The 24,450-nt window shown below is 50.1% G+C and overlaps 1 protein-coding gene across 1 annotated transcript in view; it reads left to right on the forward strand.

Annotated features, from left to right (window-relative positions):
- The window catches only part of SLC7A5 (solute carrier family 7 member 5), a 44,083-nt gene extending 25,536 nt beyond the window's left edge, over positions 1–18,547 (forward strand). Inside the window, exons 3-10 of the mRNA XM_051974820.1 lie at positions 7,091–7,196; positions 7,642–7,686; positions 11,474–11,597; positions 12,348–12,451; positions 12,700–12,796; positions 14,166–14,315; positions 17,307–17,484; positions 17,848–18,547. Coding sequence (XP_051830780.1) covers positions 7,091–7,196; positions 7,642–7,686; positions 11,474–11,597; positions 12,348–12,451; positions 12,700–12,796; positions 14,166–14,315; positions 17,307–17,484; positions 17,848–17,903 — 860 coding nt within the window. The 3' untranslated portion in view covers positions 17,904–18,547. The remainder of the gene's footprint in view (positions 1–7,090; positions 7,197–7,641; positions 7,687–11,473; positions 11,598–12,347; positions 12,452–12,699; positions 12,797–14,165; positions 14,316–17,306; positions 17,485–17,847) is intronic.
- Positions 18,548–24,450: the final 5,903 nt, after the last annotated feature.

Genomic DNA, 24,450 nt, shown 5'->3' on the forward strand with positions numbered 1-24,450 from the left:
TCCGGCGGCACGGACTTTCTGTCTACTCAGCCCAGTGTCCCCAAGCCACAGTCAGCTGTTTAAGAGGTCCATCACTTCATATGGGACTGTCCCAGCAGGGCCCTACAGGAGCCATCAGAATTAGGAGATCCTGTTTCCCTTTGGAAACCCCTAGATCTCCAAGCTCCCTGTAGGGTGGAACCTTTTGTATCAGTTGCAATGTGCTCACCTACCAGCCCTTAAAAAGGAAAAAAGGAAGAGAATCATCCTGACAGAAATCTCAGGTTTAGGACTCAAAGGCCTCCTCTGAATGGAGTGTGGGGGGGGGGGGGTGTTTACTAAATTTACTAGCGGTGTCCCAGATGGATTGGCTAGACTTGTACAGCAGCTTGAGGACAGGTGGAGGCCTTTATTTTCTCAATCTGTCAGATGTCATTGTTCAGAGACTCACTTGAGAATAGTGACCAGAAATGTGGAAACCCATGATCTCTTAAGTCAATGCTGAGAATTGGCCTAAAGGGTCAAGTTGAAAACTCAGACCCATAAGGAGCCAACTGCCTTTGAATTTGACATTGGGCTGCCCTAGCATAACCCCTGCTAATCATTAGTGCCAATTACAGTCAGGTAGGGTGAGCTGAGCAGCAGCAAATACATGGCAGGAGTTTTAAATGAGTAAAGTAGATAGAAAAAATTCTGGCTACTTGGGAGAGACAAATCTGGCTCTGAACAAACCAACCCCCTTTTATCTTAAATGTGTTTATATTTAGAAAATCTTGTTGTAGGGAAACTGCCCAGCTTGCTCATTGCCACTTGTAAGCCAAAGTAGCTCCTGACCCGGAGGGAGCCGACACAGCTGGCAAAGACAGCTGTGGCCCAGAGGTGATCAGGCAGAACCCCACCCCCACTCCTCATTAGCCTTAAGGACAGCTATCTCCTATTTCTAAATACAATGGTGAACACTTGGTATATGCTGCTAACTGGGAGACCCCTGCACTAGGTGCTGTGCAAAAGACAATGAAGTCCACCCAGTTTGAAAAACAGGATAAGCAGGAGAAGGAAAAGAGTAATAGCGCTTTTGGTCAGGCAGTGGATAGCTCCCTGGGCCCTCAGTTTTTCTTTCCTGTGAGCTTTTAGCACTGTCTGCCTCGGCTCCCTCGACTCTGAGTCTCTGATAATACCTACTTCCCAGTGTTGTTCGGAGGATAAAATGAGATAGCTAGAAATCATTTGGCAAACTTCAAAGCCCTCTGTAAATGCTGGTTATTCTAAATCCCTCAAAAGTAGAGCTTGTCCTGTGAGTCTTGGAAAGGACCCGAGCCACCATGGCTCTCCCTGCCATGCCATCCCTCCCCTCATTTCTCCTTGGGCCCGCAGTATGAGAAACTCGGTTACTGAGGAAGTCGGCCAGAGCTGATGGAGGGAGAGCCAGTCATGGAATTGAGCATCCCCAAAATGTGGGATTTTTTCTGTAAGACAGCACTGCAGAGGGACTAGCAGGGCTTCCTGCTTCCAGCTTTGGCCGAGTTCTGGTCTTGCCCACCGGCATTCTACTTGAACCCTATGGCCGTACCTTTATCCTGGCTTGGGTTGCATTTCCTCCTCATCTCTGCCTCATGGAAACCTGGATAGAAATCAAGCTGTCTTTGCGTGAAGATCTCCCTCCCCTCCTCTTCCCTTAGGCCAGAACTCCCTTGGATGGTTATAGATGTATGTTCACACTTCTTAGCTTCACCCCATCCCCCAAACCTAACATTGCTCCTCACATATAATTGAGACTTATCAATAAATGCTTGTGGATTTAGAATAAATTTTAGAAAGATAGAAAAGCCCAGAGAGATTCACTGCCAACTAGTGGCAGGGCCAGAAGGGGAAGCCAGCCCTCCTAGGCCTCTGGTTTCACATAGAGACCCAAACTCCCTGCACCCTCTGACCAAGCTTCAACAATGGGTCCTGCTTGTTGCACACTGGACATGGCGGGGACACCAAGACCAAAGCACCTTCAGCCACAGATTGTTCTTGTCTAGCTCCCCCATCGCTGACTGTCGTGGGTTTTGTCTAACTCAGATGTGCCAGCTCTCTGCTAACTGCCTTTATGCAGACTTGGGACAAAATGGAATGGTTTATGAAAGGCTCCTTATGTTATAATCCCTCTGAATAGCAAGCTTCCTTAGGATTTGGGCGGGGGGGGGCAATATCCAGCAGGCCAACTACTGTTTACCCAGGCCTGGGTAAGCTTCTTGGACCAAGCTGCACCTCTGGTCCTGATCAAAGTGCCTCACTTAATAGCATTTACTGGCACTTTAGTGTTTGTCAGATAACTCCAGCAAAATCCCCTCCTGCTTTATTCTAGTCCTGCTCTGCCTTCTTTTCCTCCCACCTCCACCCATGTTAGGGAAGGAGTCCCAGCCCCTACTGGGCACCAGGCCTTGGGAGCCTGGAATAGTCTGGGAATTAGGGAATAGGAGTCAGTTTTGTTGCACGTACTCTAACTGAGCTCTGCCCATTGTCAAGAGCAAGCACCCAGACAAGACATGTTCCCTCTGCTGTGGCCAAGAGAGCCAGAAAGTGCTGTGGAGGGAGAGGGCGAGCCAGCATAGCCTCGAGAGGGGCAAGACTCCCCAGCAGCAGAATTCTTGGCAATGTCTTGTTGGTGGAGGAAGAAGAAAAGCCCAAATCATGTGGGTGGCTGGCACTAGTTAAAGAATGCGTTCTCTCTCCTGGAGGAAGAGTTGTTGAAATAATCATCAAAAGGGGAGCTCTGACTGACTCAGTTTCCTCAAACTTGTTAGCATTTAATTGCCTCTCTAAAACAGGCTCCTGAACTAAGCTCCAGATGTCTGTCTTAGATAGGCCATTCCATGATAGCCTTCCTAACAGCTAACAAAAGAAAATGTGTTGTTTGAGATTCCTGGATCTATAAAGGTGAGTGAGGACATTCTGAGGTCTTCCTTCCCTACTAGAATCTCTTCCTCATACCTAGTCTGTCTATATTTAAACTCCCGTAATGTAGAGTATGCAGGAGAGTATCCAAAGGATGACTGAAGAGGAAGGACAGAGGAAGCATTTTAGTTGTATTTGAGCCCTGTGGTTTATTGCCCATTCAGACTGAGATCATTGGATCAGAATTGTAGCTTTAGGACTGAAAGAGAGCATCTTCTGCAGCTCCTTCTCAGGCTCAAGAAGTGTCTTGCCCAGTAGTTATCATGTAAGTGCCCTTTAAGAGGCCTAGGACCTGATGGCTCTTTCCTAGCGGACTTTGGGCCGGGATCTTGAAAGTTGCGTTGGAGGATGCCCTCCTTTCGGAGCCTATGGTTTGTCCTAGCTTTCACACCTTCAGTTTTGAGACCCGAGTGAGTGAGTGAGTGGTTGTCTGCCCAGCCCCTCCATACCCTAATCTTGCCCACTGGGCTTGGAAGCCTTGTTTGCCAATGAAGATGTCTAAAGCACGTATCTCTAAGGCCCAACAGGTGGGGGGAAGGATCTTGTAGCAATACAGGGTCAGGAAATGCCCCAGATGGAAGAATCACTCTCGTTAAGGAGATTGCCGTGGGTGCGACTGCCAGCTGCTGTAGGAGCCCCATGGGTGGGCACGTGACAGAGCCTGTCGCCTTGCCTTGGGGGGTTCCCAGGAAACCTTCCTGGGAGGTAGTGGAGCCTCTCTCCTGCCGGGCCCTTTGGTCCATCCCAGTTGTACTCATGCCTCCCGTGGGGTGAGAGGCTTTGGTCTGGGCATCACAGCCAGAGGAGAAAGTGCTCCATGGAACCTTCCTGTTTGTCTCATTCAGGAGGTGGATGAGGAGAGATGTCTGCCCCTTCCTCACTCTTCCCTTATCCTTAGTCTGGGTCTTAGGCTACAGATCAAAAGACCAAGTAACTTCTGAGCCTCTAAGAAAAACAAACAAACTGGAGCAGTGGACACCACCCCAGGAACTTGGGGAGTCTGCTGGAAAGGTACTCGCTTCCTCGGCGCCCCTTCGGAGCCTGAAGCATTTGTATGAGCATTTACCTGTAGGAAATCCTGTGCTTATCTTGGATGCCCGCTCAGGTTTCATGTTGGGAGAGATGAAAATAGTTTGTTGTAAACGAGTCATCCTGTGGCCCTTTCTTTTCTTTATATTCTCTATTTGTAATTCCGGCATTTCCGATTGGAAAGGACCCCTGTGGCCGTCTGGTACAATCCGGCACCACCAGGTGCACCCCCAGCGAGGGGAGCAGCCCACCACCCCGGCCAAGCTGATTCAGAAAAGATAATCCGGGTGTTTGTCCTGCTCCTATGGCCTTCTCTCTCCTAAGAATTAAAAGAGGGAGAAAAACCTGTTCATCGGCCCCTGGGGGAGGTGATGGCCCAGGCCTTTGCCTTGGCAGAGAAGTCTGGTCATTGCTTGAGGCCGTTTTCCTTATTCCTGGTTCTGCCCTCTGGAGCACCACCAGACTCTCGAGGACTGGATCCTGAAAGAAAGCAGCATGCATTGCTGCCGCCTGCCCCCCACCCAAATGCTAGCTGGACAGTATCCCCCGCTTTTATAGAGCAGGAAACTGGGGCCCCGGGAATTTACTAAGGAGTAAAATTCAAAACCAGGGCTGTTGACTGTGTATCTCTTGCTTGTCTCTTTGTCCCACAGTGAGGTGAAGGAAACCCCCAGTTTAGGGAAGCCGACCCCTTTGTCCAGGGGAGCCCAGAGCAGAGCCAGCTGGCTCCCACAGTGGCCTTCCCCTGCTAGCTGCAGCCATGGCCCATCCAGAACAGGCTGCAGAGAGGTTCGTGTCTCTCACATTAAACCCAGGAAGTGCCAAGCCCACCCGGATCTCGCAGGACCAGATGGCGACATGGAAGGGGTGGGGGATGCAGAGAGGTGCAGTGGGGGGGCACATAGCACGGGAGGGGCACCCAGCAGGGGAAGCGGCAGGCCGGGTTTCATCTTGCTCCCATGCTCCAGGTCCTCAGAAACCTCTGCTTTTGACTGCAGTTCCCTCTTCTCCGATAAGTGACTTGTTGCAGCGCAACGCAGGGTTCTGGGCCGGAGAGCGGGCAGCGACGTCGTCCTTCTCTCGAGTGTATTTGTTGATTAGAGAGAGGAAAAGTATTTGCTGGGGATTCCCTGGCCTCTGAGCAGTTTGTTTTTGTCATAAGGCTGAGAGATGTGTCCCCTGACTTGGGGAGGGGGTGGCTTTGTTCCTGAAAAACTCAGTGAGAGCACTGAGCCCTTGGAGGATGGCAGCCCACCCCTACTTACCCTGGGCTTATGGCGTAACCATGGAACAGGGTGTTACAGTGGGAATCCTGGGCCTGCAATCACCAAGACCCGCGTTCAAATCCAGCCCCAATACTCAGTAGCTGTGTGACAGGCAAGACACCTGCTTGCCTCAGTTTTCTCATCTGTAAAATGGGGATAACAATAGAACCTACCTGCCAGGGTTGTTGGAGCACTTTGCAAACCTAGCTGTGGTCATAGTGGTGGTGGTTGCTAACGGGCAGGGATTTGGGGTCCTGAGCCCCCGCTTTGTTTCTGCGGCATTCTCTGGCCCTCCTCATTGAGGTGTGAGGCATAATTGCAGCCATAAAAGATAACCCTAGGTAGGGAGTAATGAGAAGTCATGGGTTTTGAACCAATGTGACTCAACCTAAATCCTTTGCTTCCAGGCCTCTGGTTTTGGAAATTTTGCTTCTTGTGGGCTTCCTTGATGTTCTGAGGGTCTCCTGCCCACTTTCTCTTCCCCCTAAGGATCCACCCCAGGATGGCCACAGGTGGTCTCCTTAAAGCACTCACCCCCAGATCTGCCTCACTGCACAGCTGTTGTTGGCTGGCTATGGAGGAGGGTCCTGAATCATGGCAGGAAGAGCGCGGTCGGGGCCCCTGTGGTCTGTTCTACAACAGGAAATCGCTTCGCTTAGTCAGAGCCCCGTGCCATCCCCTCCCCCTGGGCTGCTCACCATAAGGCAGGGATGGTTTCTTCCAGACCCGATCTTCACTTTTGATATGCTGTTCTTGGGGCCCCCTACACAAGGCTGGAGGTGATTGTTTGTCTTGGCCCTGACTTAGGATAGGGGATGGCTGGAGTATAAAGCATGTTGTTCGGACAGTTTGTGGGGGGAGCACAAGAAAGAGTCATCACGGGAGGATATGGATGTCACTGGGAAACAAAAATGTGCTAAAGTAGAGGAGAACCCTCATGTGCGGGTCAGTGACCGGGAAGCCTGGAGGTCTTTGCGTATTGATTTTGGAAAACTGGGCCAATGTCTTGGCCTCCTGGTGTCCCTGACCTCCCAGGCCTTCGCCCCAAAACCGTATTTTCTCCTTTCCAGCTTAACCTTTCCCTGATTTCTCAGCCTGGGCAGGAAGTCACTTATGCCCTTCTCCAGGCCTATATACACTTTTACAGGGAAAGACAGTTCAGTGGATGTGATGGGATGGTCTGTCATTAAATTAGCATTTATTTATTCGTATTTATTTAATGTTTGCAAAGCACTGTACAACTACTTTTATCATGTTATTCTTAGAACCATCCTGGAAGGTATGGTTATTACACTTATTTTACATATGGGGAAATTGAGGCAGACAGAAATGGTGTCTAAGGATAGTTTTGAACTCCAATGACTCCAGGACAATGTTCTACCCACTTCAACGATCTGTGAGGTTTGTCTGACCTTAATTAAGATGTCCAGAAGAATTATCAGTTAATGGCTCTTGCCCATGGGTAAGTCAAAGTGAAATCTGTTTTCTCATTTGTAGAATGTAGAATCTTTGGTTCTTGTAAGAATGATACAAAACCAGGTGAGGAGGACCTGGATTCAGTCTTCTCTTTGTTCCTCACCTCGGTGCATTGGTCAAGTGGCTCTTCTGCCGCTCATGAGTGACCTTGGGTCTCTGCAATGAAAACTTGGGCTGACCTTCTGGCCTCTGACTCTGGGGCTTATGGCCCTTTCACTGTCAGAGGAGTGATGGAGACTCGAGAGAGATTCCCCCACTTGCCTTTTCAATAGGAGGGAGGGGAGTATTTAGAACTCAGAATGTCAGAATATCCCGACTAAGATCAGCAAATCATTACCTTGAGCCTGGTACCCCTGAGGATGTGCTAATCACCCTTGCCCCCTTTTTGTTTCATTTTGCAGGCGAGGTCTCCAATTTAAGCCCCCAGTTTTCGTTCGAAGGCACCAAGTTAGATGTTGGGAACATCGTGCTGGCTTTATACAGCGGCCTCTTTGCCTACGGGGGCTGGTAAGAACAAGAGGCTCTTCTTTTGCTTCATATAGAAGGATGTAGCTCCTGGGTACAGCAAGTGCTGGGGGGAGCACACAGCTTCTTATTACCTTCAGTCATTATGGCCTTCAGAGTCCTCAGAACACGGAGGTTTCTGTTTGATGAGGAGTACCTTTGTACTCTGCCCTGGTGGTCCTTGCACAGTGATGGACCCCAGGTTTCCGTACCTGGAAAGCTCTCCCATTGGGAGCAGCTGGAGCCAGAATAGCCCTTCAGGAGGCCCGAGTCACAGCTAGAGGCTCTGGAGCCCATCCCCTTAGCACATTTGATCTAGAGAGTGGCAAGGATATGGTCTTTGGCAGCCACTTCTAGCCCACCCTCCCAGCTCTGCTGATGTCATTGTTGCTTTTACAAGACCCCAGTGAGGGGAAATATTTAAACTCTTTTATCTTTTAAATTTCAGGAATTATTTGAATTTTGTCACAGAGGAGATGATAAACCCTTACAGGTACGTCTAATGGAGAAATTATGACTAACGTTTGGAGTTCGAAGTCCCAGACGCACACAGCCAGGGAAGGTTAGACAAATCGTCCAGAAGAAATACAGAGATGCTTCTGGGAGTGTGTGCTTAGAGAAGGAGAGCTCAATGGGGCTCTGAGAAAGGCTGGGCGCCGGGACTGGCCAGAGCAGGCAGAATGGGTCTGGGGGGCGGGCGCGCTGCAGGGACCAGGGGTCTGGGGGCAGGTGTGCTGCAGGGACCAGGGGTCTGGGGGGCGGGTGCGCTGCAGGGACCAGGGGTCTGGGGGGCAAGAGGTGGGAGCGCAGTTAGCGTGAGGAGATCATTTTTTTAATAGATAAGCGTTTGCCCGTTGTTGGGATCTTTACAAACTGCTAACTAGAGTTGATCTGATCTTACAAGGAGATGTTTTAGGCCAGAACCTGAAACAAGGTACTAAGTAGAACTAATTAGTACAATGCTTGTGTTTACACCTTTACTCATCGGAGTTCACAAGTATGCCAGATTCACAAAGGCCCGTCAAGTGCTTGCTCAAGACTGTCTCACTAAGGATTTCTGGGACATCTTATCCCCCTTGGAAGAAAGTAAAAGCTGAAGGAAGGAAGAGGCCGCGGCTGCCTCCAAGACAGAGGTCTTTCTTGGGGCCTGCGGAGGTGGCCAGGCCGAGGGCACGGGGGCAGCCAGGGATTAAGGAAAACCGCTTTCCCATTCATGGGGCCTCTTAAGTAGTTGGACCTGTCTTTTCCTGATGGAGAGCAGCAGATTGGCATCTTCGCTGGCCCATCATTTGCACTGATTGAAAGAGGCCCAGTGGGCTTGCTTTTACTGCTTCTCCTGTGACTGAGGGACTGCTCTGAGAATACAGGCTGAGTTAGACCTTTTATGTAGCCTTTCCAGTAGATTTTATACGCCTTTTCATACTGAGGACAGCCCTGGGAGGATCCCACAACAGACTGCTCCCTTAGAGCTTGAAGGGCCCGAGAGGCCCCCCAGCCAGCCCCTCTCCCTGCAGGGTCTAAGGGACTTGGGCAAGGTGGCACAGGAAGGAGCGTGTCCTCGGGCCTCGTGTCCGCGACTGGTTGGCCATGTGGGCCAAGTGCCAGGCTGGGAGCCCAGAACACCCCTTCGGACGTTCTTTCCCTTGTGTCTCGTGGCCTCCGGGCCTGAACCATAACAGCTCGTTTCATCCTCCTTTAATGAGCACTTCCTCCCTTACCCGCTCAGTTGTTAAGAGCTGTTGACCATTCCGCGCATCTGCTCAGCGCGCAGGCGTGCCAGGGCCTGGCCCCATCCTGGGCATACCCACCCTTCGGCAGCTCTCGGTTTCCTGCAGGGGGATAAGGGGAACTTCTATAGCAGTTTACACGTATCCCCTTGGAGTCTGAGCCTAACTCAGAGGGTGGTCCCCTGGTAGATGCATTTTACAGATAAGGAAGCTGAGGCCCAGGGGCTCACTTTAGTAAGTGCCCGAGGCAAGAGCACGACCGGCCTTCCCGAATATCCATGGCCCCTTTCTGTCCAGGCCAGCTGGTTTCAGCAGCAGTTAGAAGGAGAGCTAGACCTGAGCAGCCAGCACGAAGATGAGCCTCCCACCTCAGCCCCGCAGGTCCCACCTGTCCCCCGCTGCCCTTCCAGCGCCGTTCCTTGGGCTAGGAACCCGAGACCTTTGGGCTGGAGAAAAGATGTGATTTCCTTCTCACCCCCCACCCCCACCCCCAGGGTCCCAGCTAGTACATGTTGAGTGTCTGAGGCTGGCCCAGGCCGTGGCTCTGTCTGCTGCTATGTCACCTCACTGCCCCAAGACGGGTGAAACTCTGAGAGAAGCTTGCATTTAAGCTTCCTGCTCCTCACTTCCCTCCCACTGGTTCAGGGTCAGAGAGCAGGAGACCAAGGCGAGCTCAAATCCCAAGTGTCATTTAACAGAGAGCTTGGGGTCCAGGCTAGTAGGGTTTGATCCAGACAGACTTTGAATTTCAGACTTTTACCAAGCTGAGATGCTGGGGATGGGCAGTCATTGAAGAACAAAACCAGTCCTGAAATGGGACTGGACCTCACTAGTGAGGGGATAGTATCCAGATCTCTTGGAGCCTTAGGATGGTTCTCTTCTTGTCCGTTTTTGTAGGTTTAGAATGTGCACGTGTATATTATTTAGACTCATCATCCTTAATACCACGCAGTGAAGCCGGCTGGTCTAGTGCTTGTGCTCACCCAAACTTGACATCCACTCATTCCCAAACAACCTAGCAAGTAGCCAGAGGTCAGGCAGGGGAGCCTCGGGGGGAGGAGTCACCGTGCCAACGCCGCTTGTTGCTGCCCCACAAAGGGGTAGTGGCTTCAGGCCTCGGACACATTTTATAGATTTGTGGAGAGCTGGCAGTTACATCCACACACAGCCTCTCAGTTGTGAGGGCTTTTCCTTGGGGTAGGGCCTGGTCAGAGGGGAGACGGGCACTCCAGCTAGAGTAAGAGGTTGTCTATGTGGAAGGCAGGGAAACTGCAGAATTGGTCGGAGCAGGGAAATTCTACATGCCTTTGGGCAAGTTGCTAAGTTGGACATGGGTAAAATCCCTGTTACTGGTTATTTCAAATAAGATATTTTATGCTTGGAAAAAGGTAAAAAGGTCTTTGTTCTGGATAAGGTATTCATGGAAAAGTCCTTTTTGTTTCAGTGTAGTTCAAGAGAGTGGATAGATATTCGGGGAAAAAGGTGAAAGGTCCCTTTGTTCTTTTGGACTTTGAGAAAGTGTGTGAGAGGGTTGTTGGCTGGGGCTGCAGCCTAGGGTTCCATTATTTCCTCCTCAAAGAACTGGGCCCCAAATCGTTTGGAGCCAGGAATAAAGGACACATCCTGGAATTGCTTCAGCAATTCAGACCTAGATCTGACCCTGCCTAAAAGCCCAGTCCTGACAGAATGGAGGTGGATCTGAATTGCATTCAGGGTGATGTCTAAGGGTTGGTATAGTCCTTCTAGAAGCTGAGATTTGGGTGGATATGGCTCCTGTAAGACCTTTTGAAATCTGACTGAGGTATCCTGAAGAAGCATCTTATCAACAGTTAAAAGGAATGGCCAGAGTATCAAAAGCAGAATAACAATTAGGAAACATCAGTAGAGAAGGGACAAAGGAAAAGACCAGGATCCCCAGGAGCTTGTCCTGGAGTCTTTTGAAAGTAGCTGACTAAGAACATGTGTCCATTTAGTCTTCCTGAGGATCCTGCCTGCCCTTGGATATAAATACAACAGGCAGTGTTGGCCAGGGCCAACACAGGCAAGGAGTCCAAGTCCAAAGAGTCGAGGGAAATTTGGAGTGTCCCACGTGGGAAGATTAGCAGTGACTTCATTAAGTTCCCGTAACCAGACAAGGAAGGTTGCTACTTTTTCCAGAGAACCACCAAAAAAGTTGTTTCTCACAGTGGTTCATGGTATGTGGGACAGATGCTCCGGGAAGAGAAGGGTGAGCTATCAGAGGCATTATTGTAGGTAAGAGGCCAGGCCCAGTGGCCACAGTAAAGAAGTTAGGGAGAAGATCCTGGGCCAGGGAAGATGAAAAGTTCATTTTCTTTTTGGTTCACTTGTCTCCATCAGGGATTTAATGTGGATACATAAGGTTTCCACAAAAGTGGATAGTATGTCTCCTAGCTCTGTCTTAAGGTATCACATAATATGTCTGGGGGGGGTCCCTTCCTCTCAGGCAGATGCCAGAGCCAACCAGAGAGAGAGCAGACCCCCTTTGGAACTTCCATGCTCCCACCGCTCACGTGACTGCTCTTCTACTTTCAGAAACTTGCCACTGGCCATCATCATTTCGCTTCCTCTGGTCACCTTAGTGTACGTCCTGACAAACCTGGCTTACTTCACCACCCTGTCCACTGAGCAGATGCTGAGTTCAGAAGCTGTGGCCGTGGTACGTGGCTTGGACCTTTTCCCAGCTCTCATGGAAAGCGTATCCTCAGGGGCAGAAGATCCGTTTGCTTTTCTTAAGAAGCAGCACTTTTGTAGCTCAGAGGCCTCTCTTCCTCTGGCTCTCCTGGGTCCTCCCCCTGTGGTGCAGACAGCCCTGGGAGGGCGGAACTTTGGACTGTCTGGCTTTCCACCCTCCAGGTTGCTATGATGCTGTCCTCTTCCTCCTCCCTTCTGACTCCGGCAGCATCCAGAGCGGGGGAGGAATTAGGGGTTTGGACAACCGTCTCCTCCCCCCTGGACTTGCCCCCCTGTCCAGGCCTTCCGCCTGCATTTGGTAATCCTCACCTCATAAGCAGGTTAGAACCGGTCCTCCTGCTGCCAGAGCTGGGACCGGCTGCTGGGGTCTCGGGAGGAGCCCTGGGGTACCTCTGCCAGACTAGCAGTGCCCAGCACCCATATGCCCACCGAGTTGCTCTTACCTAGTTTTCATAGATGTTTATGACCTCCATCTATAGGACTGTGATTTTAGATTTAGAGCTAGAATAGATTTGAGAAAGATCTTTCTTGAAGATCTTAGTGAGTTTCAGTAAGAAAGTGAATCACAGATGGAGATGCTGAGAATCCACAGGCACAAAGCCCCAAATGAGGTGCTGGCTTGCCTTTCTCCGTGCTTCTTCTCACCTTGCTTTGTGACCCTGGAGGTCTCCAGGGAAAAGAGCTGCCTAATCATTAGCCAATTCTGCATTTGTAGGACTTTGGAAACTATCACCTGGGCGTCATGTCCTGGATCATCCCTGTCTTCGTGGGTCTGTCGTGCTTTGGATCAGTCAATGGCTCCCTGTTCACCTCCTCCAGGTAGTCCTCTGGCCTGTCCTACAGGCTCCCATTTCTGCCAAGCCTCAGAGCCCAGGCTCTGGGAGATGATGATCCTGGGAAAGAGCCAGATGTGGGCCTTGCTGGGAGCTGGGGGGTGGGCTCCAAGCAGGGAAGGGGCCGGGGTTGGCTTCTTAGCTTCTCCCCGGTCCTGTCTTGTACCCAGACTGGAACAAAGATAGAAAGACCCTTGGCAATAGACAAGTTCCTGACTCTGCTCTGGTCTACAGGTTGTTCTTCGTAGGTTCCAGGGAGGGCCATCTGCCTTCTGTCCTTTCCATGATCCACCCCAAGAACCTGACGCCGGTGCCATCCCTAGTGTTCACGGTAAGGCCGCCACGGACGCCCTTGGGCCAGGGCGGTGGGAGGAGGCTGCCCACAGGGTCACGGCAGCCGGCCTGCACCTCCTGAGCCGGGAGGGGCCCGAGGTCCTCAAGACTTCAGCCATCCTTCCAGCTCTCAGTAAACCTTCCCTTACCCATGAAAGGGATGGGAGGGATTAGTTATTCGAATAACAGTGTATCTGTTTACAGTGCTCCGTTTCCCCTCTCTTGATGCATTTCCTGGGTTCCCCTGGGTGTGCACATGGCTTGGCTTGGGGACTCCTGCTCTGGGTCAGACCATTATTTTATAGGTGAACAATCCAGAGAGGGAATGGTTGCCCACAGTCAAGAAGCTCAGGGCTTGGGGCTACAAAAGATGGGATTTTAGCATTGGAAGGGGCAAGTCCTTACTAAGGGCTGGAGTTAGAAACAAAGCAGTCCCTCCCACGAGGAGCTCTGAGTGTAACAGAGGAACGGTCTGTCCCCGACCGTGTGCGGACAGACGCAGAGAGGATCAGTTGGAGGTGGGAGAAGGCCAGGAAAGCCAGGAGGGAGAGCACGCTGAGCGTGGGGCACTGCCTGGCCCCGGAGGTGGGCCGTGCTGCAGCCTCCTGGGAGAGAAGGACTCACGGGGAGACACACCATGTACTGGGGCTCACGTCCCGACTCCAGACCCAGTTTCCTTCACAAATGACTAACTCTCTCCTTCCCCCTCCCCGGCTAATAGCTAATGGTTCCCCTTCAGGCAGCTTTAGGGGGCTTACGTCTCCACTGGGGCACACAACGGTCCTGGGAGGGCCCTGTCCTTGTTACTGCAGTTTGACAGATGGGAAAACTGGGCTTGGAGCAGTTATTAATGATTTCCCTCCTGTAGTCTGGGTCCAAAGCAATATTTCACTTAACCCAGGCCTTCTGATCTCATCTGCCTGCTGTGTCATTGCTTCTCATGAACAGGACGAGAATCAGTCCCCGAGCACTTTGGAAGTGCCCTCTGGGTGCCAGAGGCGAGGACGAGTTCTGGGGACACAGGGAACACACCATCCGAGGGGGAGATGCTGCAGAGGCAGCCGGCGTGCTGCGGCGGGGCTGGGGCCGCAAAGACTTTCCTCAGTGGGATTTTAAAGGAGATTTCCCTTCCCAGTGCTTCCCCTCGCTGGACAACTGCCACGGCCCTGGCAGATCTGTTCTTTCTGGGACAAGCTTTTCATTGACAAAGAGCCTGAGGGGAGAGGCGGGGGCTGCTTGTGGGCACGTGCAGTTCCCACATCTTAAGCTCAGTCTCTTTAAACTGGACTCTTGTCTAACAGGCCAGGAGAGTGATGGCCACGTGCAGGAGCCTATGGGCTCAGTCCTGTTCTGTCTTTGCCTTGCAGTGCGCCATGACCCTGCTCTACGCTTTCTCCAATGACATCTTCTCCGTCATCAACTTCTTCAGTTTCTTCAACTGGCTTTGTGTGGCCCTAGCCATCATTGGGATGATCTGGCTCCGGTTTAAGAAACCAGACTTGAACAGACCCATAAAGGTGAGAGCTACAATTGTCTTTCTTGGGACTGGTTGGCTTTTTGGGTTGGGAAGGTTGTGGAGGTGGGTAGTTCCAACTTCAACTCAAACAGGGTTTCTGATTTTTCTACAACTGAATGTCCTTTTACCAAGTTTAAAGCCAGGGTCATTTGTCCTCACCATGTCCCCACAGTAGAGTAACATCTGGACTAAATGATAGTTTTCAACAGTATTTTATTCCAAATACATGTAGTCAACATACTGTTTTGTAAAACTTTGTTCTGAAATTTTCTCCTTCCTTCCTAAACCTCTGTGATCAAGCAATCTGATACATGTTCAAAATGTGTAATCCTTTAAAACATTTCTGTTTTCCATGTTGTTCAAGAAAAATCGGATCAAAAGGGAAAAATCACAGAAAAGAAAAATTTAATAAAGTGAAAACAATAGACAGTTACAAATTCAGTCAGCAAGTTCTCCCTCTGGTATTTACCATCCCAAGTCTGTTGGAGTTACCTTGAATCACCCCATTATTGAGAGCTGAGTCCATCCCATTTGATCATCCCACAATCTGGCTGTTACTATACAATGTTTTCCTGGTTCTGCTCACATCACTCAGCATCAGTTCATGAAGGTCTTTCTAGGCTTTCCTGAAAATCAGCCTGCACTAAATGGCAGTTTTCTAGTTCCCCTGGATAGTTGTGAACGTTTGGGTTGGACACTTGTCTGGGTCCTGCCAGGCTACATGCTGGAGTTAACGCCCTTCCCAGGGCCCCCGAGGGGCTTTTGGGAGTGAAGCAGGCAGGAAGCAGCTCTCTGGGCAGTTTGAGACCTGTCCCCGGTGCCCACACGTTCAGAGTGAGAGTCTGAGCTCCTCCTGCCCGTTGTCAAGTTCAGCCAAGAAGTTCGGAGCTGGCTGCCTCCGAGCCCGGGTTCTGTTGTGGAGGATAGCCTGATTATCTCTGGCCATCCCCTTCTTCAGAAGCCTTGGAAAGGACGAGCCTTTGTTCTCTCGTGTTCACCCCTTAATTCTCTTTCTGGATTAATTCTTTACTTGGACTTGAGAATCCTGGCCAAAGAAGAGGCCTGCCAGCCCCAAGGGTCGTCCTGGGGTTTGGGGAGACTCCCAGTTAACTTCAAAAGTGGCTCCCCGTGGCTGCCTTTTAAGGGAACAACTTTGTCCTTGTTACTATAGAGAGGTCAAGTCCTTTCCCATCAGCCCTCATGCAGGTTTGACCAGGTTATGACCAGGTCATTCCAACTCCTGGCTTTTGCCCCAAATCTCTCTGTTATGCTCATAGAGAATTCCTGCTGGTGGGGCTGCTGAGGGAGGAGGCAATGTCCTTCCTCGGGAGGACTCCTGGGCTGCTCACCTAGTTTAGGGAAGAGAAAATGCCCCAGTTTGGAGGGTCGGCTGCCTGTCTACAGGCCGTGCCAGGGCAGGAGGCAGAGCAAGAGGAAGCCAAATATGGTGAGCCTGGGCAAGCTCCCCACAGCTCGGGGACACAACAGGCAAGGCGCGGGGCTTGTCCCACTGACTGAGGGAGCAGGAATTAGTCCTGAGTTTTATGGTGTCCTGCTGAACACTGGGTCCATCTGTTCCTATTTGTTTAAATTAGATATCCATGTTCTAAAAACATTGTGTGCTCAGGAATCCATTTCATCCACACTGGAGGCAAATATGGACTTGTTTGAATTCTGGCTCCACCTGCTGGAGTCATCCCCATCCCCAGGCCTCTTTATGGTCATTCTCTGGACTCCACAATGGTTGAATTATTTGGCTTTCTTTCCCATAGTGGCAGGCTGACCACCCACTGACCCCCACCCCGTTTCCCCTCTTTTGGTCTTTTGTTACTTGTGGCCTCCTGGGATGCCGGGAGGAGGCTCTTCCTGCCGGCTGCTCCTGAGGTCTTGAAGACTCACGTGCTCCTAGTTTGTGAGGATGAGTGAAGGCTCAGTAAGAGCTGGGGCTGCTCACGGGAACCCAGGCTGTGGGAGCTCACCTTGGACTAGCCCAGTCCGCCCCAGCTGATGGAGCCTGGAGATGAACCCAGAGGAAGTGGGGAGGGAGGATCAGGGAGCGAGGCCGGTCTCTTATTTGGAAGCCTTTGATTTGGGGCTGAGAGCCCCAAGGGCAGACAGATGTTGCACGCGGGGAAAAGGAGCACATTTTGCTTGCGGATGGCTGGGTGCGGGACCTGGACTCTCCCCCTCAGCTTCCCCACAAGAGTCCCGCCGGGTAGTCTGGGCAGCTCTGCAGTGTGTGAGGCTGTGAAGTCTGCTGTTCTGCAGGACTCACGTCTGGCCCGTCCTGAACCTGGAAAGGGGGCTGCTTTCTGGGGGCTCCCTCGGCCCCCCGAGAACAGTGTCTAGGTCACGTCCAGCTGCTCCCACAGACTCTGCCTGAGGAAGGAGTGTTCCCCTGGCCCATGGCTCATTTGGAGCTCCTCTCCCTTCTGCCAGTCTGGGGGCTCAGGGCCTGGAACCCTGGACCTGCTGTCCGGGGGCTCAGGGTCTACAACCCTGGACCTGGAGTCAGGAAAGCCTGTGCTCAGGTCTGGCCTCCGGCAGTTGGTCTGTCTGTGTAATAGTGCCTACCAGCCCTTACCTCCTGGGGTGTTGGGGCCACAGAGACGCTAAGGGCAAATGGCTCAGCTCAGGCCCTTAATGTTGGGGGGCCGGCCTGAGCACTCAGTGCGGCGGGTGTGGGGCGGGTGTGGAGGAGGGATGACACTTGTGTGGCAGGTATTGGGGGGGGCTCTTACAGGCTGGCCTGGGCGCGCATGCGGCAGGTACGTGGGTGGGGGTCCTTCCTGCTGGGCGGCCTGAGCGCGCATGCGGCGGGTACGTGGGTGGGGGTCCTTCCTGCTGGTGGCCTGAGCGCGCATGTGGTGGGTACGTGAGTGGGGGTCCTTCCTGCTGGGCGGCCTGAGCGCGCATGCGGCGGGTACGTGAGTGGGGGTCCTTCCTGCTGGGCGGCCTGCCCGGGCACTCAGACTCTGTCCTCTCTCCCCAGGTGAACCTCAGCCTGCCCATCTTTTTCATCCTGGCCTGCCTGTTCCTGATTGCTGTCTCTTTCTGGAAGACTCCAGTGGAGTGTGCAATTGGCTTTGTCATCATCCTCACGGGAATTCCGATTTACTTCATTGGCGTCTGGTGGCAAAACAAGCCAAAGTGGCTGCTCCAAGGCATCTGTGAGTAACTGGGCCCCCTGCGGACCTCGCTCAGCCTCAGACACTGGGTAGCCACGTGGCCTGGGGCCGGTGCCTCAGTTTCCTCAGATGTAGAATGGTACAGGGGAGGCAGCAAGTGCTGGCGCAGTACCTGCCCTCGGGGTCCCCGGGTTCTCGCCTCGCGCCCCGGCCCTTCCATCTGCGCCAGAGGAGTGTGACCCGATCGTTTCAGAGTCGTTAGGTGCCCGGGTGCTCCCCGGGGGCCAGCCTGGGCGCTCCCCTAGAAGGGCGGGCCCTCTCCCAGGCCGGCTTTCCCTTGGGGTCAGACGCCCGCCGAGGGCGGCCCCCACCTCCTCCCACTAACGCGGTTTTCCCTCTCCCCAGTCTGCACGACAGTCCTGTGCCAGAAGCTCATGGAGGTGGTTCCGCAGGAGTCCTGAGGTCGCCCCGACCCACCTTCCAACAAGCAGGCGTGCGCCCGGCCCTGCCTCCCCTCCTCCCGCCGGGGCGGCCTGCCGGCACGCTCCCTTCCTCTGCTCAAGGCCGGCAGCTGAGGGTGCTCTGAAAGAAACCCACGGTACAAACCAACGTCTCCTGGCTACCTCCTCCGGAGCCCCAGAGGGGCAGAAAACAATTGTTGAATTAGGCATTCAGACCAGACCTGGGCCTGAAAATAGGTGTTATTTTTTTGCTTTCCTTCATTTTATTTTATTTTTAACTTAAGGTTCAGTTTAGTAGATGCCAACGATACGATTTCTTTTTATAAATGAGAATATTTTTTCGATGCTGCCAACTGTACCCATATACCTCTAGATGGGACTGACCCAGACTCAGTTCAAGCAGCTCTCCTTTGCCAGCCCTCCTCCACTAGCCTCGTACCTTAGGAGAGCGGACCTTCCGAAGACCACACACTGCAGGGCACGAGTGGACAGAACTACTGAGACTTGACATGATGTTGGTGTTAAGTGGGGGCTTGCACTAAATCGCACTGACGGTCTGCTTCTGCTCTTCGTTTGCGTTATGATGTTGGGTTATTGGTTGTGGTTTTTTAAGTTGTCATAAAACGGAGCTAGTTCAAACTGAACCTCTGGATTTTTATTTTTACCTTGGAGACGGGAGGTAGTTTCCTCCTAGGCTGGTTTCCCTCCCCAAAGAATAAAAATGAAGTAATAACCCTCCCCCTTATATTTGCAGACTAAAAGTAGGAGGTTTTAGTGAATAGAGAGTGATCTTGGATGTGCCAGAGGAAGGGAAGGTCCAGGTCTGGGCTCCGAGGCCTGGAGAGGCCCAGAGTCTGTCCCTCCCACCTCTCGCTGCCCACGGCCCGGGCCCTCCATTCTCAAGTTTCACGCAGGTGCCAGGCAGCTGAGGGTCACGATGGACCCCAATGCAGCCGTCCCCGCGCTGGTACACGTCCTGAGCCTTGGCCCTGCCCGGCGGGTGTCACATACAGGACTGCGCCCAGTGCTGGTTGGATGCAGCAAGTGCCCAGGCTTTCGGGCCTGGCTGATGAGGGCTGAGAGGTGCTCCTCCAGAGCCAAAACCAAGAGCGAGGGCTGACGGGAGTTGTGCCCACCTAGCTCAAAGCCTTCCTCCCTGAAGGTAGCCAGCCTTCTCAGGGAGAGCCGCCATCTTGTCTGAAAGCCCAAACCACCCCAAACCGGTCACTGCCTGTCCACACCAGTGAGCCTGCCGCCAGTCTTCCTGCTGCTCGGAAGTACAAGGACTCCCTCCAGAGCCCACCTCACCTCCCCTTTCCCATGACCATCTTCGGTCTTCTGGCGCTCAGACATTTCCTCCACCTAAGGGCGTCTCCACAGGACCCTTTTCCTGAACCTGCATGCCGGTTACTTGTTAGGAATATACTAAATGAAAAACCTCATGTTTTCTGGTTAAATTGCCCTCCCTTCCTGATATTCTGTAAGGGAGAGTGGCGTTGGGGCTGAGGAAGGTCTCATTTGTTCTGGACTCTTGATCATTCCAGAGAGCTTCAGGTGAAAGGGGGGTGTAGGTCTGAACGCACCGTGAGGGAGTCTCGGGTAACTTGGGGGGAGAGTGTGCTCCTGGGGAGCCGGCCACCAGCCTGGAAGCGGCAGGTGGCTGACAGGGTGTCTAACCAGGAGTGGAGACGTGCAGGGGAGCAGCCAGCCTGTCCAGAGGAGTAGGTGGGTGCACAGCAGAGTGGGTCCGTAACCCTTTGGCTAATATACTGGAAGGAGGGTTCTTCCAGGCCACAGGTCACCTCAGCAACACACGGTACCTGCTCGGCTAGAACCGATTCATGGCTCTCGTATCTGCGCTTTGGGGAACTACAAAACGTCAGAGAAGCGAAAAGGCTGAAGTCCCCAACCTGAGAAGTTCTATCTTAGCACGTTCCCTGCAGAGCCTTTTTGCCGGTGACTAATACCGTTAGTACAATGGGTAAAGGCAGACCTGGAATCGGGAACCAGATTAAAATCTTCCATGACACGCTTGTGACCTTGGGCAGCTTATATAATACCCTCTGCAAAACGGGATTATAAAAACCTGTAGTCCAAAATTGTTAGGATCAGATGAATTAAGTTCCTGTCATTTTGTAAACCTTAAATCGCCTTTTTTCTGTTTAATCCTGTTACCATTTATCATCAGTGTATACATAGCTTCTGTTACTCTATCACCTATGTATATCTTGTTTCTCTAACTGTATTATTCATTGTCTGTCTTATTTATCTAGCCATCTTTTTAATTGTCCCATCTTTTCTCACTGGGCATGAAAGGAGCTGAGGAAGATTCCCATCTCGGAGAAAGGCTAGTGTGATCCAAGAGGTTCCCTCTCCTAGGTTATCAGAGATGCAGTGAATGGATCCACCCTGGGGGCTCCTAGCAGGATGTGTAGGGGTGCACAGCACACGTGCTTGCTGACAGCATTTCCTCCAGCACCTCCGCTCCTGTACTGAGAACGTAATGGCGAAGTTTGAGACATCAGTGTAGAGACCCATTCAGCCCACACCAGCATCCCTGTCCAAGCTAAACCCACCCCTGGACCTCTTCAGTGAGGAAAGAGATGGGCACTGGACCCCTGTCGATGGGAACTGGGTGTCTGTTGGCCAAAAAAATTCAGTTAGGGCTTAGGAGAAAGAGAAAAAAGGCTCAGTCCACTGAAACCTCGTAAAAATTTAAGCTGGCTGTAGTTCTCTTGTGTTAGAGTGTGACTGATTGATCCCTTGTGCCTTAAATGCGCCAGTGAGAAGCATTGATAATCTATCCACACTTCCCTTCACTCATTAAGAAGATTCTGTCTAGGATTTCTACTTCCTGAAACATGGCTTTGCAGGCTTTGAAGTAGCTGTATTGGGCAGCATTTAAAATATTCATTTGGTTTTTCCTGAATGAATTGTTAATGTGATTCTAATTCATCTATCAACAGGCAACAGTGGAGGAAGGAGAAGGGAGTAGAAACACTAGATTTGGATAAGTGTGTCACTTGTGTGCTCTAGGTACCAAACCTATCATCTGCCACTAGGAACTGTGTTTAAATGTCTTCAAAAGGTTCATATAGTTTCATGTATTACAAGATGTTTACCAATTATCTAAAGTAATGCACTAGACACACAAGGGAATTTAGAGACCTACAGCAAAAAAATGATGTCTCAGATCCCATCGCTAAAAATACCTGAAGCCTGGGGTTTCCAGCTTACTCTATGCCCCCTCCAATTTTTAATCATTAGTAGTAATGAATGGCCACGTAGGGTTGGAAATAATTCTATAAAAGATCCATTCTCTGTCATTGGACCTTGGGTAAGCTCTTTCAAATTTTTAATGATTAGTGGTGATGAATAGCTACATAGAGTTGGTCATAATTCTGTAAAATTCTCTGCTCATTGAATTATGCCTTTGCACCATCATCTTTGTAGTCCTTCACCAATGGGTTAGTTTTTCTCTCCAAATTTAGTCACCTTGTTCCTTAGAAGGCAGTGAATTCCCAAAGTGGACTTAGTGTTTTAGACTGTTTACTTCCCAGTTATGAATTTGGGTCCCTTATGAAAAGGGGACTTCAAACTACCCTGGTGTTTTGGAAAAGATCTCTTTATTTAAGGCCCCTCACTCCCTGACCCACAATGTCCTCATGCCTTAATGGGGAGAAAGGCAATCAGAAGACAATAGTCCAGACAGCTCTCTCATGGTGTTCCCCATGAGAAGCTCCTTTCTGAACTGGTCATCACCCAGGAAGTCCCTACAGCTCTTGAAAAAACTCTCTAATCTTTCTTTCCTTGGTTCTGCAAATTTGACTTTGAGAAGAGGGATATTGGGGAAGAGGGAGAGTGGGACAAGGATTACCTGATAAGTAAAATTTCTTAACAAGTATCTTAGGGACTTGTTTTATGGTTGCTGATTTTTTAAAGTGAAAGAAAAAAACTATTCTAAACATAGCTGTTATGCATTTTGCTTGTCACATATTAATGTTTTGCTAATTTAAAGATGCCTTAGGACTCTTTATTTTTAAAGAGTAGACCTGTTAGCTGTGATTTTCCTAAGTGCTGCTTAAATATATCTGCATTCTTGTCTGCTTTAACTTTCCTTAAGGTTGGCATTAGCTAGCAGCCAACAATAACTTAATTTTCTACTTTGAAAAAACATGTTTGTTTCTATTTTTTTTTAAAGTCTCTTGTTAACCAGTCTGTTTTATGTGGTTGGTTTTATTTCTGTTTTGTTTTTAACATAAAAAATAGCCAAGAAGCCTGATTACATTTCTAATGCCTCTGTACCCGGCCATCTCTTTTCTTTACTCTTGTGTTTTTTCCTTTTCTGGGGGAGGAGACAACGGAACGTTTCTGGTCTTTCTTCTCCAAGTCTGCTACTTTCACTGAGCTGCAAAGGAGCAGAAGAGGGTCCAACATCAGTGACCTCCCTCTCTTGAAAATTTCCTACAAATCTACCTTGAGTCAAACTGGTGGATTCTTCATCAGGAAAGTGATACTGGGGTTAGTTAGCCTTTGAAGAAGAGAACTCCAGTTATAAGGAGGCCCCCTTTCGAGTGCTTCTGAAAGCCAGCTAAAAATAATTCCTTTTGATCGCTTAGGCAGCATCTCAATTAAAAAAAAATATAAAATGCCTACTAAGTGTAGGATAAAAAGAAAATGCGTGTCCCTGCCCTTAAGGAGCTTACAAAATCACAATTAATACCCAACAACTGACACAAATAGTCTAAAACAGATCCTGTCCAAATAGGCAAATGTTAAGTAGACCCCCTAGTCCAGAGATATGAATGGCAGGAATGAAAGAGTGAGGGGATTGCCAACTACTGTGCTCATTGCTGGGGTTCCCCTGCCTTCACCCTTCCCACACCACAGCAGTTCCCAATCCCATGAATTTTGTGCCTCAGTTTCTCCAGTTCCCTGGCATAAAATGTAAAAGTCTGTTCAACTCTACAGACACATTCTTTTCTGGAAGTCTTGGTGATGTGAAGATTGGAGACCCTGTGCCCCCCACCATCATTGCACCCCATTTCCTTAAACTGTGTTTATCTGCTTAGAACTCCCGGCACCACCACCCACACGTTCCCACCCAGCTAAGGGAAGGAATTTGAAGGGCATGGGCAGGGGAATAGAGGAAGGAACTCTTTAAGCAAGAGTTAATGACACCCTGGTCTTTGTGCATCCTATAATTTAAGGAGCACCACAGAAGGCAGCCCTACGCTCTGGCTGTCCTGTATTTGAAGCTCTAGTCTGCGGCTGTTTGATCCCTCTCCATGCAAACCTTGTGTAAAGAACACAGGCTTCAGAGATTATAGGCTTATAAATTAGCCTGCCATTTATTAGGTACTTTTCAACCCTGAAAAGAAGCTCAAATCTGACAGGAAAATTGGGAGCTTCAGAGGTTCATGCCCAAAACCTTTTCTTGGACTGGTACCTCCCACTGACTGTTCTCCCAGAATAACTTTAATTAAAGGCCCATAGTAACACCTGGAATGAAGTGATGGAGACATTAAAAAAAAGATTGGGAAACCAGCCAAGATGGGGAAACAAGGAGATCCCTTACTATGCTGCCAGTAACCTCTTTTAGCTTCTAACATTTTGTTCTTTGGGTGGGTGTGGGGGGGAAATCCCTCTAGAAAAATGTTTTTGATTCTTTTATGAAAGAGGCTAAAAACATTGAATTTGTAGAAAGAAGACCTGGGTTTAAATCTTAGTGCTGGTAATTTTGGACAACTCACTTCTAGACCTAAGGGATCAATTGTGGACATCCTTAACATCCTTCCCTAAACCTACCATCCCCTTGGAGAGCTTCACTGGCGATCTGCCAACAGGGGCATGTATACTGACCTCCAGTCCATCCTCCTATTCCTCATTATAACTCTCAGGCTATAGTTTGGGCTATTATCCAGTCACTCTTACTTAGGCCTTAGTTTCCTATTCTGTGAAATGAAGGAGGAAGATACTTGCCACTCATAACTCTATTCCTATATGAATTGGAGTTGTATGAGCTTGGATTCAACCTAGCTGGAATTTCAAACTCCATAATCCCTTTCCTCACTTTTTATTCCATTTGCTTTCTTGGAGGCTATTGGACAGCTAACTCTCATAGTATCATTTACTCAAGAGCTCATATCCCCTGATTTTCTATATTTTGGGAATTAACCAGAACAAGAAGTTGTATGAGCCTGGATTCAACCTAGATGGAATTTCAGATTCCAAAATCCCTTTCCACACTTTTTGTTACACTTGCTTTCTTTGAGGCTATTTGGATGGCTAATTTTCATGGGATCATTTATGTATATATATATATATATATATATATATATATATATCTATCTATATATATATATATATGTATATATATATGGAATTGATCCAAACAACTTTTATCAATTGATTTCCATTCAGTTTAGATGATGATGAAATGGAAGATAAGAGTCAGGTAACAGGCAACAAGGGGTTGAGGTTTAAAATGAAGTATAAAAGAGATCTTATACTTTGTTTCTCCTTTACAAAGTATGAAGGATTTCAC

The sequence above is a fragment of the Antechinus flavipes genome, chromosome 2 (assembly GCF_016432865.1).
Source record: "Antechinus flavipes isolate AdamAnt ecotype Samford, QLD, Australia chromosome 2, AdamAnt_v2, whole genome shotgun sequence".
In the NCBI taxonomy this organism is placed as follows: Eukaryota; Metazoa; Chordata; class Mammalia; order Dasyuromorphia; family Dasyuridae; genus Antechinus; species Antechinus flavipes.